This window comes from Marmota monax, unplaced genomic scaffold, assembly GCF_021218885.2.
Source record: "Marmota monax isolate L192 unplaced genomic scaffold, Marmota_monax_Labrador192_F-V1.1 WCK01_AAM20220418_F8-fsc00182, whole genome shotgun sequence".
NCBI classification, from domain to species: Eukaryota; Metazoa; Chordata; class Mammalia; order Rodentia; family Sciuridae; genus Marmota; species Marmota monax.
Genome location: NW_026693043.1, coordinates 829,092 through 850,109, shown reverse-complemented (window position 1 = coordinate 850,109; position 21,018 = coordinate 829,092). Strand labels below are relative to the sequence as shown.

Below are 21,018 nucleotides of genomic sequence, written 5' to 3'. Positions count from 1 at the left end.
TGGAGAGACTCTCTTTCCTCTCGTTGTTTTGGAAACTATACCTTCTCTTCAACGGAATCACTGTTTCATTTTTGGCCGTGCCTGGCAACATAAAACAGGGTTATTAGACCCCCCTAAAGTTTTCTTTTCAGTTCCTCAGTAATTTAGAATTGTTTTGTAGGTCGTGGGGGGAAAAAAGAAAAAGATATAGTAGTTTCAGATTTGCAGTCTTATCCTTTTAAGCCCCAACTAAAGCTAGTGGAGGTGAGAATGATCTAGACTTTTGGTTGTTTGCCCTATACACCATCCACTCATAAGTACATACAGATTTGTCTTGTTTTATTTGGTGTAAGATCTCTGCCAAAATTCTGCTAACAGAGGAAGGTGATTGTAGATATACACTTTTCTGCTTGGAGTCAGTTGGCCATTAGGGAATAAAATTGGTACTTTGGAAGTAACTAAATGTCTCAGGAAATTGCTTGTAACTAATCATCCCCTTCCAATCCTTGGAAATTGTGAGTGGCTATCAGGAAAGCACAGCCTGGGATTTCTGGTTGAATTTTGACGAATCAAATCAAATCACACAACCACATAATAATAATGATAACAATAATGGTAGCTGAGACATAACATTTGGTATGTACCAAAACTGCTCTAAGCACTTATATTAACTCATTTAATACTCTCAGCAATTTATGACGTGGGTACCATATAATAAAATCTCCCACCTGCCTTTTTGAGTTATAAGCATTGCTAATAATAGAATAGAATTCTTCCTTTGTGTTTGTTCAGTTACTAACTTCCTGGTTTCCAAGGCAATGTGTTTCATTCCGACAGCGTCTGGCATTTGTCTATTTTTAAAACATTGAATAGTTATTTTTATTTCTTGGTAAGAAACTTGGACTGTTCAAAATGTCCAAAAAGTAAATTATTAAAATTTCCCTATTCCTAGGGAATAGTAAAAGTATTAGCATAAGTCAGATGGATAACAGCAGCGCTATATCATAATTTCTGTACATGGGATTTGAAGCTTTGAGGTTAATAGCTTGTTTACTGCTTTATTTGGCTAATCTCACATCTCAGTTATCTTCATGGCTTTCCTTACAAGGGCCCAGGTTTTTTTAGCAGCTTAATTCAAAGTATAGATCCATCTTTGCTACCTGTGATGAAACTCGTGGGTCTTTTTTAAAAAGTATACAGTGATACGATTCTCTGAGTATTTATTATTACTTTTTATAATGGAAAATTTCAAACAAAACAATGGATGGGGGAGTACTGTTGACCATATTATATTGTTGTATTGTATACATGTATGAATATGTAACAACAAATCCCACTACTATGTATAGTTATAATACACTAATAAAAATATGGAAAAATAGTGTAGAACCCCAGTTTCAATAGTTAATATATAACCAATATTGTTTTACCTGTATTCTACATACTACTAGATTATTTTATTTTATTCATTTTATTTGGTACCAGGAATTGAACCCAGGGGAACTTAACAACTGAACCACACTCCCAGCCCTTTTTATGTTTTATTTTGAGACAGGGTCTTGCTAAGTTGCTTAGGACCTTGCTAAATTGCTGAGGCTGGCCTTGAAATTGTGATCTTCCTGCCTCAGCCTCCCAAGTTGCTAGGATTACAGGCATGCACCACCATGAACAGCCTACTAGATTATTTTAAAACAGATTTCAAAAAACAAAATTTATCACCCTGGTGGTTCTTAACAAAAGAATTTTTAACAAAATCCTTGATCTTGATGGGTATTTTCAAGAATAGTTCCATGACATATTTTAAATGTAGTATATTTAAATTATAAACTGCTACTGCTCTTAAGTGATTATTTTAATAGTACTGGGATTGGACCCAGGGGCTTGCTACCACTGAGCCTCACCCCCAGCCCTTTTTATTTTTATTTTTATTCTTATTGTTTTTTAGACAAGGTCTTGCTAAGTTGCTGAGGCTGGCCTACAACTGGTGATCCTCCTACCTCAGCTTCCTGAGTGGCTGGGATTACAGGCATGTGCTACCACACCCAGCGCTTAAGTGATTTTAATTTGACTTTTTATTCTTATTTGCTGGTTTACTTGATCTTTTAAAGTAGATGTCAGAGACTACTATTTAATTGAGATAGGTGCTAACATTTAACCTCAATTAACTTTTTTATACAGGAAAAAAGTAATATTTCCCTAACTCTATATAAAAGATGCAGTGTCATCTTATACCATGGTCACAGGTAGCCATTTGGTATCTACACAGCAATATTCTAAGCTGCTATAGCTATGGTATTTAAAAACTCAAGTTCAGAAATCTTACCACCTCTTTCAGATGATTTCTCTATCCCTTTGCTAGAAAAACAAAATCATTCAGACCATAAAGAGTACAGCAGCTCCAGGATAGGGAAGAGAGAGCAAGGCCATCTAAGACCTGTCTAGTCACTCACTTCCTTATTACAAACTGGTCATTTGATGACAATGTCAATAGGATGACAACTTTTAAACTGTCTCATGACATTCATCTTCATGGGATTTGACAAACAAAAGGGACTACTGTTTGGAATTCTGCCTGTTACCAAAAGAAAATGGAACACCTTCTAATTTTAAGAGTTGTCCTTAACATGGAATCACTTTCCCCTCCACATCTACATCTACAAGCACGAAGCCTCACCTTAGCCAGAACTAAGTGGCTTTGCTAGCTGTTAGCTAAATTGGAATGATTCACTTGTAACTGTGATGCGAATACTGTGATTTCATTTGGCCTAAAATTGTTGTGGAGATTATGCTCCATCTTTCTCCCTTAGATGGTCACATGGGTCTCTACTGGTGAAACCCAAGGGCCTTGGGCTGTGGGTAAAGCTCAGTGGGAGAGCACTTGCCTACCCAGACATGGGGCCTTGGGTTCCATCCCCAGTGCACACACTCAAGAAAAAAGCTGTGACATTGCTTGACGCCCCTAGTACCAGGCAGCTCCCATAAGGTCACCTAATTAAGCAGCTTCCTGATGCTGAAAATCGGGAATGAGACTCTGTTCCATCTTTACCCCCTGTCTGTACTCTCTTCCCAGACCCAAGCCCTGATTTCTGGCCTCAGACATAGCCCCTTTCCCAGGTACCTTCCAATATTTTCCTCACAGACCCACAGCTTTTTTCAGAAGTCTTTCGAATAACTCATAATTCTTTTTATTTGATTTTAGTAAAATTACCATGTGGCTTAATTTTCTTATCTCCAAGAGACAAACTTCACTGAGGACAACATACAAGTGAACTGGTTATTTTGTAGGGCAATGATAATGGTACATTTCCCCTTATATACTGAAATTGACATACTCTGACCAAAATATCCTATTAATAATTTTTCCTAGCTTCACAATTGCTGCTGATCCCCAGTTTTAAAAACATGTTTTGAAATGTTTCTTCAAGCACAGTGATGTATGTGGCTCAGGAGGCTGAAGCAAAAGGATTACGATTTCAAACCCAGCCTCAGCAATTTAGCAAGGCCCTAAGCAACTTAGTGGGATTATGTCTCAAAATAAAAAATCAAAAGGACAAGGGGGATGTAGGTCAGTGGTTACACACTCCTGGATTCAACCTCCAGTACCCAAATAAATAAATAAAGTATTTCTTTAAATCTTAATTTTTTATTTTAGTCCTTTTGGGATCAAGTTATTCTATCTAGACTCTTTAGCTGAGGATCTAAAGGTAGAAACCGGTTAGCATTCTATCCTTTGATTATTGAAAATATTATCATAACAACAAGAACATGTATGGAATATTTACTGATGCAAATTCTCATATAGTGAACAATAACACAAACAAAGAATTGCATTTAAAATAAGCTGTTTAATGCATTTAATTGCATTAAAAATAAGCCTTTTAAAATGAGATTTCTGTTCTTTGCTCTGAGAATTTTTTATTCACACTGAAGCAATATAAGAATATTAAATAAGAGTAAATGTTAACTTCTTACTGAAGATAACTATGTAGTCATCCTTTTCTCCTCCCCAGATGAATCCTCGGCAGTGGAGCCATATCTCTGAAAGTGCCAAAGACCTAGTACGTCGCATGCTGATGCTGGATCCAGCTGAAAGAATCACCGTTTATGAAGCACTGAATCACCCATGGCTTAAGGTATAGGAGCTCACAGGTCACCGCCCACACTGTTTGAACACTTCCAATGACAGCAGTGTATTGATCTAGAAAGTGGCCCTTTTTTACCTTTTCTTCTTTCTGAGATTATCCCATTTCTTTTCTTCCTCTTGTTGGTCATTCCTGTGCATCATCTGTGAACAATCTAGTGGCATTCAGCTAGTATACAGAGAATACAAAAGCAGATGAAGATGGAATATATGAGGAAAGAAGGCCTATTTTCCCTCTGCCAACACATGTTCCAAGAGATGTAACATGAACGACTGAAATTACAACAGATTACAACAAATTAATTATCCTTTTTTTTTTGATAGTGAGATTGAACTCCTTTATTTCAGGTGTGATATGTTCTTTATAACCTTAACTGCTTTTCCATAGAAACTAGATATGAATTTACTGTCTTAGGGAAGAGGCTCATTTTAAAAATCCTTCCCATATCCCATCCTCCAATGAGTATTATGAAAAATTATAAGTTGAGACACCAATGAAACAGTACTGTTTGATTGAAACATTACCCAGTTCAAGCCAGGTGTGATAGCTCATGACTGTAATTCCAGCAGCTCAGGAGGCTGAGGCAGGAAGATCACGAGTTCAAAGCCAGCCTCAGCAACTTAGCAAGGCCCTAAGCAATTTAGCAAGACCTTGTCTCAAAATAAAACATAAAAAGGGGCTGGGTATGTGGTTCAGTGGTAAAGTGCCCCCTAGGTTCAGTCCCTAGTACCACAAAACAAACAAAAAGCATTATACAGTTTAGTAATTCCAGGAAATTCTCACTTTATAGATAGGAAAATGAATGTTCAGAGAAGTTAAGAGACTTGTCCCCTGTCCTCTCCCCCACAAAATAATCTTGCCCCAAGTTTCAGAAGTTGTCATTAGTGAGGCCAGAATTTTAATTCAGCACTAAGACCCTGTCGCTTGTATAGATCCTGTCCCTTTTACCAACAACTTTCCCCTTTCCTTCATCATCAGTTTTCTGTCTCTTTTGGTCCCAGCATCCTATAATTTATTTTTATTTCTTACATTTACACACATATCCCTTCTCTTGATCCTGCAGCCCCCTCTAGCTTCTGCCTCTATTTTCTGATTCCCTTTCAAAACCCTTAGAAAGAGTTGTCTGTACTTACATCTTCCAATTTCTCCCATCCCTTCCTCTGGAACTGATACTAGTCAAGGTCATAATCCTACCAATTCCATTAAGAAAGCTTTTGTTGGGCTGGGACTGAGGGCCCAGTGGTAGGGCCCTTGCCTAGCATGTGTGAGGCCCCGGGGTGTCATCCTTGCATCACAAACAAAATGAAACAAAAAAAATTTTCATAGCTCTTATCAAGTCACCACTGACCTTTATATTACTAAATTTGGTAGTCAAATTCCAGAGCTTGTCCTTCTTGGCCTATGAGCAACATTTTTTTTTTTTTTTTTTTTGTACCAGGAATTGAACCCAGGGGTGCTTAACCACTGAGCCACATCCCCAGCCCTTTTTATTTTTTATTTTAAGACAGAGTCTTGCTAAGTTGCTTAGAGCTTTGCTAAATTGCTGAGATGGGCTTTGACCTCCACCCCCCAAAGCTGCTGGGATTACAGGCGTGTGCCACCAGGCCTGGCCTATCAGCAACATTTGACAAGCATTCTTCTGAAGCTCTTATCTTCCCTAGGCTTCTAGGCTACCTTTTCTCCTGGTTTGTCTTCTGCTACCCTGGCTGCTCTTCCTCAGTACTTACTGATTTGTCCTTGTGTCCCCTAAACCCCCTCTTCACAGTGGAGTGCCACCGGCCTCTGTCCTTGCTTCTCCTTTTTTTCTCAATCTATACTCAGTCACTTGACTAGACTCATCCAGTCTGACAGGCCTTAAATGCTATCTTAAATGATGTCTCCTGAATCCAGGCCTCTCCCCTGAAGTATTCTTTCTTAATCTGTTCTACAGCTTGACTTCCTAATACCTTTCTGATTTCACCCTTTCCTGCTCTCTCTTCTCTCACTCAGTTCCCATAATGTCGGCCTCCTTGCTAATTCTCAGACCACAGGTACATTCTTGCCTTAGTGCCCTGTTTTAACCATGTCCTTTCTCTAGAGCATTCTGCCCCCATATGTCTTCATGGCTTGTTTCTTCACCATCTTCAGATCTTTGCTTAGATACCAGCTTCTTATTAGAACCTTCTCTGAACACTATTTAAAATGTGGGAGAAGGAATGCCCCTTGCCTCCAAAATTCCCTATTTTCCTTTCCTGACTTATTTTTCTCTATAGCAATAATCTCCATAAGATGTACTTAAATCTTACTTGTTTGTTAATTGTCCTAGCTGCACAAGGGTAGGAATTTTCAACTCTGGTTCACTTCTGTATAAACCTGGAAAGTATCTGGCACATAGTATGTGATTGATAAATACTTATGATTTAATGACTGGCTGGATATTCATTATATTATACCATGCTTCTTCCCCAGAACTTGTGTAAAACAATAAAATAACATAAAATGTAGATTAATAATGTATCTTAGTGATATGAAATAATATTAATTGAAAATTTTAGGGTGTACAGTGACTCCAGATTGTCTTTAAGAATACAACTTCTCATATATTCATTCAACATTCTGATATTCAGTACTAGTTATTCCCAGTTTTTCCATGAAAACAGTGGTAAACAGTTCTTAGATACTTTTTTAATGTTTTTTTTTCCTCCCAGATATGAAAATGAACAGTTTAGACAGGATTCCTATTTCTCCCTTGTTTTTCTCTAATGGGGATATTTTGTTCATTAGAAGCTAGTCAAAATACCAAATAGCGATGAAAATGGCAGCCACTTTAGTCATTTTTTAAATCCTTTAGAAAATGTTTTAGCATTATATACTATATATGTTCACAGTAACTTTCATTATCAAAGCTTTCTTGGCCAGTAACATTTGTTTTTGGAAACACTTGCCCCTGCCAACAATGATAGTTCTTATTCTAAGTAAACTAAGCTTAATACATTATAGATTTCTGGCACCAGAAAGAAAAAGATAAGAAGTGTCACTAACTTAAACAAAAAGGTCCAGAAGGCTGTTTGAGCTCAATGTTGTGAGCTGTATCTGAAATACAGATGAACTTCACTGGTTATGTGTCCTCTGAAGGATTCAATAAGATTCAGTGAGGTCATCTAGCTGGTGGGAGTGGTTTTCTGTCACCTTTCAATACTTGTCCATGTGTATCTGTAACTCATTTCAGTGAATGTAAGTGGTGTTGATTTAGAATTCTAGGCTAATGTTTAAACAGTGACTTAATTATGAAGAAGTCCTGAATAACTGCAAAATGAAGAAATAAGATGATGAAAACTCTCAAAATGAAGAGTACCCAGTCATAACACCCTCGCTTTGCATCAAAAAAAGAAAAAGACAATTAATTCTTTGATAAAACAAACCCAAAGAAGGCTTATTTAATTAGTTCATGTCAAAAAAGAATTTGAGATTAGACCAAGTAATATGTGAATGTCTTATAATTGTTAAAATATACCTATTTAACACCTTTATCTATCCAAATTAATGAGACTTGCTCATTCCCCCCCCCAAAAAAAAAGAGGCCAATGGAGATTATACTTTCCTCACAGATGGTTGAATTCTTTTTACACATTTTGTATATGTAGGCTATAAAGTTTATTGGCTAATAAAGGGTATTTATATCAGGCTTATTGATTTGAATTTTGGAAAAATCAATCAACACACCCATTAAATATGTATTTCGCCTCTAGTGTGCCCAAAGGACTATGAACCATGTATTTTCTATTAAAGTACAGGAAACATTGCTATGGAAATTTTCTGAATTCATATCACATTATTAGTGTCAGGAGGGATTTTAATCCAGAAAAATATTATATTTACTCTTGCCTCATTTGGGCTTTTGGTGTTGCTTGTTTTCTGGTAAGAGATACCTTAATAAACTCTGAAAAATCTTGTGGGTTTTGTCTACTTAGAAAATATCAGAATTCATAATTAAAACATGACTTTATTTTTTGGACTTTGTCCTTATCTCTTTGTCTACTTCACATTAGTGAATGCTGAATGGAAAGGAGACTCACTAGACATAGAATTCATGGTCAGAGATTCAGTAAACTTCCCAGTCTGCTAGAGAGAAGAACACATAGCCAGGCTGTAAAATAGATTTTCTTTCTTTATTTTTATTTTTCTTTTCTTTTTTTTCCCCATTACTAAAGATTAAACCCAGGGGTGCTATACCACTGAGCTACATCCCCAGTTTTTTTATTTTTCATTTTGAGACAGGGTCTCACTAAATTGTCCAGATTGGCTTTGAACTTGTGCCCCTCCTGCTTCAGCCTTCTGAATCTCTGGGATTGCAAGGAATGCACCATGCCCTGCTACATTTTCATAGTAGTAATAGAATCTAAAGACACAGAGAAGATTCTGTTCTTCAGGGACAGCCATTCTCAGTGGCCTTTTCTTGAGGCTCATTTTGTCTGCCCTCTCCGTCCTTGGAGTTCCCAAGTTGAAAGCTGCTCTCACACCCAGGCTCATATATGTTAGGAGGCAAAAAATTCTGACACTGTCATCACAGGATTGCCCCTTGAATCCTGGTATCCCTACCCAGTCTGCCTTCTTTTCTCCAATTTTCAAAGCATTCCATTAGTTGCTTTATATACCATACCAGAAGCTTTTAGTGTAATTGGTAGAGGTGAAATATGCTTGTTCTGTCTAGTCATTTTAGCACTTTACTTTTGAATCAATTTCCTTATCAACAACTCTGATTCCAACAGTACACTCCAAGTGTTCATTCTGTTGAATGTGAAATATTTTTAAAATCAACTCCATGGACTGGGAGTGTACTCAGTAGTAGAACACTTACTAGCATGTGTGAAGCCCTGGGTTCCATCTCCAGCACTAGAGGTGGGGGAGGATCAACTGAAGTACCCATTTGGTGCTCTAGAATCCAGACATGTCATGCATCTTTCAGGCTGCTTGCCCCCATCTTCTCAACTCAGTTGGTATCAGACTTCCAGTTGCTCACATTAAAAAGATTTGTGTGTGATGGTACTATTGACTTTTCTCTTTCTCTCACACCCCACATCCAATCTATCAGAAAATTCAATTCTCTCTACCTGCAAACTATATACAGAATTAAGATCTTCTATTATCTGAAAGATGCTATAAAGAGAATGAAAAACCAAACCACAGACTAAATATTTGAAAATTATATATCTAATAAAGGGCTGATATTCTAGAATATGTAAAGAATTCTCAAACCTCAGTAAGAAGAAAACATACAACACAATTCAAAATGGGAGACAATTGAACAGACACTTAAACGAAGAAGACATACAGATGGCAGATAAGCACAGACAAAAATGTTCAGCATTATTAGTCATTAGGGAAATAGGAATTAATACCACAATGAGATACCTGCACACATGTGTTAGAATGACTAAAATTTTAAAAATACCAAATGTTGGCAAGGATGTAGAACAACTGGAACTCATGCAGTGCTAGTGGGAATATAGAATGGTACAGCCACTTTGGAAAACAGTTTGATAGCTTCTTAAAAAGCTAAATATATTCCTATCAGATGGCCCAGCCATTCTGCTCCTTATTATTTACCTAAAAGAAATGGCATATTTATACAAAGACTTGTATATGAATGTTTATAAGAAGCTTTATATGTAATACTCAAAAATTGAAAACAACCCAGGGCCCAACAATAGATGAAAGGATAAATTATGGTACATCTGTACAATGGAATATCACTCAGCAATAAAATGGAATGAATTGTTGATATATACAATGTAGATAAATTCAGAATTATTATGCTGAGTAAGGCAATAATGAGCATATACTGCATGATTCTACTTATATAAAGTTCTAGGAAAAGCAAACTATAGTGATAGAAAATAAATTGGTGGTTTTCTGAGAGGGAGGGAGGATTGCAAGGAGTTATGAGCAAAATTTACATATATATATATATATATATATATATATATGTTGTAGGTGAACACAATACCTTAATTTTATTTTTATGTGATGCTGAGTATTGAATCCAGTGCCTCACATGTGCTAGGCTAGTGCTCTACCACTGAGCCACAACCTCAGACCATGAGCAAACTTTTGAGACTAGTGGATATATTCATTGTCTTGATTGTAGTGATGACTTTATGGTTGTAGACATGTGTCACAAATTATCAAATGGTACATCATCCATCAGGCAGTGAAGGAGATCCCGTATGGGGAAAATGGTTGAATTAGATGGCCTTAAAAACTTTTTCCTGGTTGAAAGATTTTGTTGTATTTATCTATTGATCTATCTGTCTATCTATCTATCTATCTATCTATTATTTATTTTTTGTACCAGGGATTGAACCCAGAGGTGTTTAGCCATTGAGCCACATACCCAGCCCTTTTTTTATTTTATTTAGAGACAGGGTGTCTCTGAGTTGCTTAGGGCCTTGCTAAATTGCAGAGGCTGGCTTTGAACTCAAAATCCTCCTGCCTCAGCCTCCCAAGCTGCTTGGATTACAGGTGTGCACAGCCATGCCCAATGATTTTGTGGTTTTTATACTTCAGTTATTTCTGACCCTAAATCAGTTGTAAGGTTAATTTTTCAAATGCTCATTTTACCTGACAAAACTCACACCAAATGTAACTTCATACATTCATAATCATTATGACTATTTTAGTTACATACCTGAAAATTAAAGTCTTTTATTATTTTAGTCCTTTATTATTGCTAAAAATAAAATATTACTTTATTATCCATTTTAACCCCCATATCCCTCATTTCAGAGTATTTATCAATATCATGGGATAAAGTCTCCAATCTCCTAGGATTCAATCTGAGCTTTACATTTAAGAATCTGGACTTTATCATTTGTTATATATTGTTTCTTCAGTCTTCAAAATGGTTATGTATGTTCATTATCTTTCTTCTTTTATAGGAGCGAGATCGTTATGCCTACAAGATTCATCTTCCAGAAACAGTAGAACAACTGAGGAAATTCAATGCAAGGAGGAAACTTAAGGTAAGTTAAATCAGAAACGAGGCAAGCAGATACAGTAGATGACGATCTTCTTAACAATCTTTTCATTCTGTTTTGTTGCCCTTCAGTGTATTCTAGTGTTGGCTATTGTTTTTGTTAAAGCTAAATTCTCATTTCCAAAAATTACCACCATTTCAACAATATTTTGGTTTTTAAAATCCATTAATATCTCAGTATGAATCTAAAACAAATTTTAATAACTAGAAGATACATTCTATTTTAGAAGTTTTCCCCTTAAAATTCATTGCAGACATATAGTTAATATTATCATACATTATTATTAAATATTAATCTAGGATGCTTTTTCAAACTTTAATATTTTGACAGAAAATGTGAATTTAGTTCAATGGAAATAACACTGAATTAACATTCAATCTAGGATTGATTCCCCATCACAAAGCAATAAATAAAATCCCTTGATCTACTAGGAAATATTTTCAGGTCACTTTTCTTACCTTCCTTTCTTTATTTTTTCTAGACATCTTTCTCTCTCTTGCCTCACTCCCTATCCTTTATCCCATCAAAAAAAAATAATAATTACCCCACATGGAGAGTCCACTTAACTTCAAAAGGTTCTGAAAAGACCCAACATTAAATAGTGGAGTCTTTCCAGCATTAGAAGAAAATTATATGGAACAATACTATCCTGCCCCATTCCACCCTAGGGTAATAGGAAAACTATTATATTATGGCATTAAAATTCATTTATATTTGACCTACTTTTGATACAGAAAATGTTGACTCTGCTCTTTAAGGGGCTGATTGTTTAGTAGTCCTCTTTATTCATGTGACTCCTACCAACTATAAAACCTTTCTTCTGAAGTACTTTCAGATGCATCATAAATTGCAATAATATCATTAATCTGTTATTATTCAACTCCTAACATATATGAATGATTTTATACAACTCCAAGTTTGTAAGAACATTTATATTAATTTTGGGAAAACTTATCAATCTACAATATTATACTGTAAAGCTGAAATGTTCAACATGGTATCTGGTAGCTACATGCAGCTATTTAAATTTAAATTAATTGAAATTAAATAAAATTCAAGGGTCAGTTCCCTATTCACACTAGCACATTTCAAGTGTTCAACAACCACTTATGGCTAGTGACTATATTTTGGACCGTACAGATATATAACATTCCTATGATTGCAAAAGGTTCCATTGAATGGTGGTGCCATAGAACAAGGGAAATTTTAACATATCATTGTTGATGAGTATTCCCATTTAAGCTTTTCTCCTAGTTGTTTTTATAGTCAAGAGTTTAAACTGACTCTTCTCTATTTGCTTTTTAAAAACCTTTGGCCAAAGTGATTTTTTTTAAATACTTTTTTAGTTGTAGATGGACACAATGTATTTATTTATTTATTTTTATGTGGTGCTGAGGATCGAACCCAGTGCCTCACCCATGCAAGGCAAGTGCTCTCTCTACCACTGAGCCACAACCCCAGCTACAAAGTAATTATGCCATTTTTGAGATGGTGCCCAAAGAAGTTTCCCAAGACTATTTTTCCCTTTGGTCTGATATCCACCTGAGCCATCAACCTACAAAAGAATAAAAGTCTTATCATTCCTAGTGAAATTTACTCAGCTATATTTGAAGTTAGTTTTCTTCTCAAAGAAACTGTTCATTGTACGTCTTTCTTAACTCTTCCCTAAGTCTTTTAAACTCCTAACGTGGCTTTGGCCTCATGTGATGTAACACTATGCAGGGCTGAACCTGCCATTGCCTAGGTACAGGTATTTCACCATCCAAGAGACATTCTGTTCTTCTCCCAGTGCTGCAGAATCAGACTTAGGCCTAAAATAGCCAAAGTGGTGACTAAGATTCATTTGGACAGGGCCAAGCTGTCACAGCAGAGAGGGGTCATGTGGATTTACCACATCCCTTTGCAGGGCTATTTAAAGTTTTAAGACCCGCCAAACAACCTAGAATTAAGAACATCAGCAGGGTCAATGCTGAATTTTTTTTCAGCTTTTTCTGGTAAGGCTGTATTCTATGGAGTAGCTCAGCCACCCCATTAAAACAGGTTACATCTGCCTTCCTCCAGGAACTCATTCTCATTCTGTCTCTCCAGCAAACTTCTGGAACAAAGATGGCAATTTCCCTGGCTTTCAGAGCCTACCATACAGCTGATTTTCTCAAATGAACAGTGAGGTGCCCATCCTACCCAGATACTGTTTTTAAGTTCCTCAAATAGTAGGAGACAACCTAATTTCTAGAACTCCCTTGGAAACGATTATAAAGAAAATTCACTGAAATCAGTAGAAAACCGCTTTTGCTACTTAGTCAACAAAATTTTTAGTGTCATTGGCAAAAAGGAAAAGGAAAAAGTGGGCTCTCAAATTGTATTGCCTTTTGTGTATCTTGATTCTGACACTTCCTAGCTGTGTAGCCTTGAACACATTAGCTAAACTTTCTGTGCCTCTATTTCTTTATGTATAAAATGGGTATGATGATAAAAATTAATTCATAGGTTGAATCAGTATATTTTTACAAAAGTTGTAGTAAGTGCTTCATAAATATTATTTGCTATTAACTTTGTGATTGCTGTTGATGTATTATTATGATTTTAATGTTAATACCTTTGATTGGGTACACTGTAAACAATTGTAATTCCTGAATGGGCATTCTAGACCATTTAAGCTTTTTGCCAGTCATTGGCTGTAACATTTTTGTGGGTTTTGAAAGTTTTTTAAAAATTTCACTGAGTAATCTCAACTCTTGTATTTCTTCCAAAGTAATTGTAGTTAGATTTTTTGATCGTTTTTATCATCACTTCCCTCACAGTATTTAGAAGGAGAAACTCTTACATTTACACTGTAATATTCAGCTCCTTTCCATTGTTTTGCTCTACTATCACATCTATTATATAACATATTATAGTTCCTCTTATCCATAGGGGATACATTACGAAACAGTGGGTGCTCGAAACCACAGATAGTACAAAACTCTATATATACTGTTAGTTCCTTTACAATACATACCTCTGATAAAGAATAATTTATAAATTAGCCCCAGAAAGAGATGAACAACAATAACTAATAATACATTTGAATACTTGTAATAATATTATATATTATAATAAAAGTTATTTAAGACATATGGATTATTAATTTCTGCAACTTTCCATTCAGTATTTTTATACCAAGGCTGACCATAGGTAAGCAAAATCATGGCTAAAGGGGAATTACTGTACACTTTTCTTGTGTGGTCCCTGGACCAGCAGCATCAGCCTCATCTGGGATCTTGTTAGAAATACTAAGGAATCTACCAAAAAACTATCAGAAATACCAAGTTCAGTAAGGTAACAGAATACAAGATCAATATATAAAATTGAATTATATTTCTATATATGAGCAATGAACATGCTTAAAGTGACATTAAGAAAAATTCCAACCATGATAGCTTCAAAAACTAATGAAATACTTAAGAAAAATATGAAAAAAAGACTAACATTGCTGAGAGTAATTAAAGATCTGAATGGAAGGGCTGGGACTATGGCTCAGTGGTAGAGCCCTCGCCTAGCACATGTGAGGCACTGGGTTCAAGCCTCAGAACTACATAAAAGATGAATAAAGATATTGTCTATCTACAACTAAAAAATAAAGATATTTTTTAAAAAGATCTGAATGGAGAAGTATTTAATATTCATGCATTGGAAGATTCAATATTATTAAAATGACAATTCTTCCCAAATTGATGCATAGATTCACCATAATCCCTATCAAAATTTACATGGAAATGTAAAGTTTCCAGAATAGCTAAAACAGTCTTGAAAAAAAGGACAAAGTTGGAAGACTCATGCTTTTCATTTTGGGCATTTACTATAAAGCTGCAGTTATAAGGACACTGGGGGGGGGGTGCGCGCGCGCAGAATTGAGAGCTTAAGAATAAATCCTTTTTACTTATCATCAATTGATGTGTTTATTTTTATTTTTTTTTTGTCCTGGGTATTGAACCCAGGGGGCACTTAACCACTGAGCCACAACCCCAGTCCTTTTAGTCCTTTTTATTTATTTTTGAGACAGGGTCTCACTACATTGCTTAGGGCCTTGCTAAGTTGCTGAGACTGGCTTTGAACTCATGATCCTCCTGCCTCGACCTCCTGAGTCACTGGGATTACAGGCATGCACCACCACACCCAGCTATGGCTAATCAGTTTTTGACAAAACTTCCCAGGAGATTCAAGAAAGAAAGAATTAGTCTTTTCAACAAATGGGGCTGGAACAATTGAATATCCACATGCAAAAAGAAACATAATGCCACATATTAGATGATTCTGTGTATATGAAATATCTAGAATAGGTATTTATGTTTCTAAATCCATAGAGACAGAAAGCAAATTAGTGATAGTTGTTGAAAAGTGTCTGCTTAATGGGTATCAGGGTTTGGGGGAGTTGTGAAAATTTTTTAGAACCAGACAATTGTGAATGTACTAAATACCACTGAATTATACACTGTAAGATGGTTAATTTTATCTCATGGGAATTTCACAAAACCCACTTTTTTTTACCTTATAACAAAATATTGGTTTTAAATACTGGTTTCTACTTCAGCACACTTGGGAGATATAACATATTTGCCATCATTAACAGTGGCTCACTGCACCATTCAACCAAGGGACCACGCCTCCCTCCCTCATTGCTAGGTGAATATGTGAAGTTGAAGGGATGTGTATTTTTAAAAAGGCTCATGGGTGATTCTGACATGTCCACTTTATTGGGAGTCATTATTCTAAGCATAAACTATAATGGTCATATACCTATTCCATTATATATACAAACTGTAATATAATTAACCAGTTTGTGGTCATGGAGATTGCTTCTAGTTTTCCACTGCCAGAAATGATGTTGACTGCATTTTTGATAGTTTATTATTTGCACAGTTGAAACTTTTTCTCATGCTGAAAGTCTTGTGAGACTTTTTTCTTTTTTAATCTTTTTTTAAAATTTTTATTGGTTCTTTTTCATTATACATGACAGTAGAATCTGTTTTAACATATTTATACAAGCATAGAATATGTCTTATTCTTAGGATCCTAGTCTTATGGATGTAGATGATGGTGACTTTTTAATGCCAGAATATAAAATATTACTCATTTTACTTATCTGACTACCTTTGCTGAAATTTCAAGATAATTACTCATTATGGGTATAATAGTATCAATGCTCAACAATCCAGAAAATTGTTCTTTTCCATACTCATACATTCATTTTGGCATTTAACCTCTTTAGCAGGCTATAGGAGACAACAAATTTCTAAGAAAATTATTCAGATAATTAGAAATTATTCACATCATTTTCAGACTACTTTGAAAGTATAGGTAAACAAAGCTTATGGAACCCTGCATGTGATCACAGATGTCTTTTTATCTTCCTTTCTTTCATTATTTTACGTTATCTCCGTAAGTGATGATGGAAAATTTCTTTTCCCCATTTTGGTTACCAGACATTTCAGATGTTGGGGGTTTTCCTCCATACTCAACTCTAGAGATGTTTGTTTACTTGTTTGTTAGAAGTGATAGGAATGGAACCCAGAGCCTCATGTATGCTAGACAAGTGCTTTACCACTGAGCTACATCCCCTGCCCATAAGTTTAAAATTTTAATACTTGGGTTTTTTTAATCCTCTAGAAACAATACTTTCTTTTATAAACTACGTAGTCCTGAATACAGGACTAAATATAAGGAGCATATTTTGTCAAATTGAATATAAGGATACATGAGACAAACTGTGTGACCTAGGCAATGAAGAAAATCTGTGCTCTGGGGGTGTGGGTCTCTTAAGGGAGTGCACATGCACTCTGACCAGGGAGATAGTTCCTGAAGGAGTTATGAGCAAAGAGATGTTTATGGGTATCTGAGCTTGTCTATCTAGGAGGGAATCTGTTCTAGAAATCATTTTCTTTATTTCATAAAATATTTCTACACCTAGAAAGCAAATCTCCGATATAAATAGAAGCAATATTCTGTATTACCATGTCCTAAAATGATTTATTGCAATCAGTTTAGGACATGGTAAGTTGAAACCATGTAATTTAATTAAGAGGATAAAACCATTTATTCCCTGTGTATATGGAAAGCAAGGAAGATTTCTGATGACTTTCTGTGATTTTTTTTCCTTTATTCATTTTGCAATTGCAATAGTATACCCTGCATGTTTCTCTGACTTACTGATCAGTCTCTTGCATTCCTGAACTGTGCACAAGTAGGAAAAGTTTGTTTAGAAATTTGTTTTCTAGTACTTAAAGGAGAAAATTTCAACTTTAATATTATTTTTCTTAATATATTATGAATAGTATTCTTAACTCAAAATTATGTTTCATCCTTGAAACATACTAAAGTGTACCTACTAAATTAATGCAGAAAATTTGAAGAACTATTTGTATAAGCTCAGATTTTATATTACTGTTGTACACAGAGGATCTCCAAAGTGATTATATAGTACAGAGTCTGGTAAACTACAACCTGGGGGCCAAATTCAGTTTACTACCTATAGATATAGATATATAGATTTAGATATAAAGTTTTATTGGAACACAGCACTGTATCTTTATTTATATTTCATCAATTGCTGATTTCATGCCACAGAGGTGGAGTTGAGTAGCTGCAAAATACATCATATGGCTAATGAAGCCTAAAATATCTACTGTCTATCCCTTCACACACAAAAATTTTTTGACTCCTAGTATAGTAGAAATCCTTGAACTGGGCAGAGTAAGACCTCAATTCTGCCTGCTGTTGATTATGTCTCTAAGTTGACAGTAATCTTCACATGTTGCTAAGCCTCTCTGGACCTCAGTTTTCCCATTTGCAAAACTGAATCTCCTAGAAGAGCCATTTATAAGATTGACTCTCAAACTTTAATAAAATTCTAAGAATCCATGAACTGTTTTGGAACTATTTTACTGTTTTACATAATAACTCAGCATTCAACATTTGAACCATGTGCGGTCACTGAGTTTAGAGAACTAAATAAACAAAACTGCTAGCCATAAGACAAATTAGGAACTTGCTACAATGGCTTCAAAAGAATCTATTTCTCAGGTTTCTTTTAAATAGTGTTTCCCTAATAGTATAAGTATTTATAGATCTTGGACTATTTTAGTAGCTAGAACAGGCCTTAAAACTAACATATCAAAAACTCAGTTGAACTTTATTTGGAAATAAAAATAATGCATCTCTAAAAGTCTAGTTTCAGTGTGTGGGAAATATGATTTGATATATAAAAATTCCATTACCACCCAGCTTTAGGGAACATGTATAATATGTAAAGTGAAATACAATTCTTCTGTGGAAAGAAGAACTCAACATTCACTACTGTTTTTTTTTTTTTTCAACATGGTTGTTATAGTTCTGCATTAGAACCTTTCTGCACTGACCCTGAACTTTTGGAAATCGAAATTTGCCTAAAATGGTAGCATCAACAGCAGGTCTCTGTTTTGTTTTCTTTTGCTGTTTTTGTTCTTCCCTTTTTATAGTCTATTTTTGAATTTATATTTGTAGGAGGAAAAAAAAACAAAAACAAAACCTAACACAAACCCCCTCAAAAGTTATCTTTGTGGAAGTATATTTCTATTAATGTTTTCATGGATTTATTAACAAATACCTACACATTAAGAGATGTATCTTTCTTTTCAGAAAAATTCAAGAGTTCAATATTTAAAATTCAGACAAAGACTACTATAGACTTAGACAACGTAGGTGATTTGAGCAATTTTGTGTAGACTGGCAAATGGCTGTGCTTATGTTCTGGCTCTCTATTTGTAGGGCTAGTCATGATTCCCACTTATACAATTCTTTATAGTTTGCAAAGCACATTCATGTACATTATGACTTTTGATAATCCTGTAAAGTATGTCAGTTTAGTACACTCAGTATACATATAAGAAAACCTAGTGAGATTAAATGCATTACACAAGTAATGTCCTATAGCTGGAAAGTGGCAGAGCTAGGGAACAAACCTGGAAGTTTTGTCAGTCTTCCTGTTCTGGAAACAATAATTCTCATCCTTTCTCCACTCAACAGCTCTAGGTCTGCCAGGCCCTCAACATGGCAATGATCCTCAACCAGAGCTCAGGCGGAAGCTGCGCACATGGCTTGAAAGTCACATTCAGTTTATTCTGATGTTTGGCCTGACTGGGAATTCATATACAAGAGTAACACATGATCATTGTTAAAAACAGAAAGAATGGAGGAAAAATTATTTTTTTAAAGAAGAGAGAGACAGAGAGAGAGAGAGGGAGAATTTTTAATATTTATTTTTTAGTTTTCGGCGGACACAACATCTTTGTTTGTATGTGGTGCTGAGGATCGAACCCGGGCCGCATGCACGCCAGGCGAGCACACTACCGCTTGAGCCACATCCCCAGCCCCAGGAAAAATTATTTTTAAAAGAAAAATGGCTCATAATCCTACTATCCAAGCATAATTAATATTATGAATATTCTGGTGTATGTTGACTATATCTATATTAACATTTTTTTCCAAAAATGAGATCATACCATACCTTGTTTTCAAGGTGAAATTCATCACAGACATGTTTCCATTTCATTAAACATCCTTCTGCAGCAACATTTTAATAATGACTACCAAATATTCCATTGTGTGGTACATATTTGAGTTCAAGATGTAATTATTTCATACACTTTTTAAAAATTTTTTTATTCATTTATTTATATGTGATGCTGAGAATCAAACCCAGGGCCTCACACATGCTAGGCAAGTGCTCTACCACTGAGCCACAACCCCAGCCCCAGTTCATACATTTTTGCAATTCCCAGCAGTGTTATTTTGATGTATGCATATGTAATTTATTTAAAGGGCTTCAAAATTATTTTAAAAGCTATCTCTCTTCCAGCCAACATCTCCTCTTTACTGGACTGTCTGAACAATTCTTCAGATAACTACTTAATGAACTTTTTATATTTGTGTATTTGTTTTAATCATGTTTTTCATCTCTGCTTCAGGGAGCAGTACTAGCCGCTGTGTCAAGTCACAAATTCAACTCATTCTATGGGGATCCCCCTGAAGAGTTGCCAGATTTCTCTGAAGACCCTACCTCCTCAGGTAATTGCATAATTGGTCCATTCAGCCGTGTAACTCACTTGGCATCTACATCCTTTCTCTTTCATTGTAAGTAAACTTTTGTATATGAATTTAAATCCTCCAAGGGATTTTAAGGCAGTTTGTCAGCAACCACATCCTACCTACATATGTCTCATTCTTTTTCATTTTAATTCCAAAGTGTCCCTCCCCTACCGCTCCAAAACCAACATTTCACTTTTTTCTTTTTATCTCAGTAATACTTCTTCCCCTTTCTGCACTTCAGACCCATCATTACACTTCACCTAGTCCAACATTATAGTTTCAGACTTTTTGAATCTTTCCAATCACCTTCTCCCTCAACAAAACCTTCTGATGTAAGATTTCCCCCATGCCAATCATGTTAAGTCAGACTTTGAGACAGCACTGCTTTAAAATGAATCTTTCAATGTAAAGCTGTCTTGTGAGCTTTGTCTTGAAAAGTGATCAAGTTCTTCTCTATATATAAAGTCTATAACCCTTGATACAAATATTCAAGGAGGAAGAACATAGAAGAGTTACCTGTTTTGATGAATTGTGTACAGGTACTCCTGAAAAAATCTGATAGTGTTCATGAAATCATTTTATAAAATGCTCAGACTTCCAACTTGCCAATGAGATATTTTCAAGGAGCATTTACTAAAAATCTTCCAGCTACATGTATACGTACATGCAGATGCATGTGTGTTTGTGTGTGCGTGCGTGTGTGTGTGTGTGTCAGAGTTTTACATTTTTATTTATGCATTTCTTTATTAACTTCTGAGTTATGTCATCTGGCCTCAGCT

The 21,018-nt window shown here is 35.4% G+C and overlaps 1 protein-coding gene across 13 annotated transcripts in view; it reads left to right on the top strand.

Annotated features, from left to right (window-relative positions):
- The window catches only part of Cask (calcium/calmodulin dependent serine protein kinase), a 389,850-nt gene that overhangs the window by 253,205 nt on the left and 115,627 nt on the right, over positions 1–21,018 (top strand). For all 13 annotated transcript variants that reach the window (XM_058582480.1, XM_058582484.1, XM_058582482.1 and 10 more), the window contains exons 8-10: positions 3,990–4,112; positions 11,039–11,122; positions 20,119–20,218. In XM_058582480.1, coding sequence (XP_058438463.1) covers positions 3,990–4,112; positions 11,039–11,122; positions 20,119–20,218 — 307 coding nt within the window. The remainder of the gene's footprint in view (positions 1–3,989; positions 4,113–11,038; positions 11,123–20,118; positions 20,219–21,018) is intronic.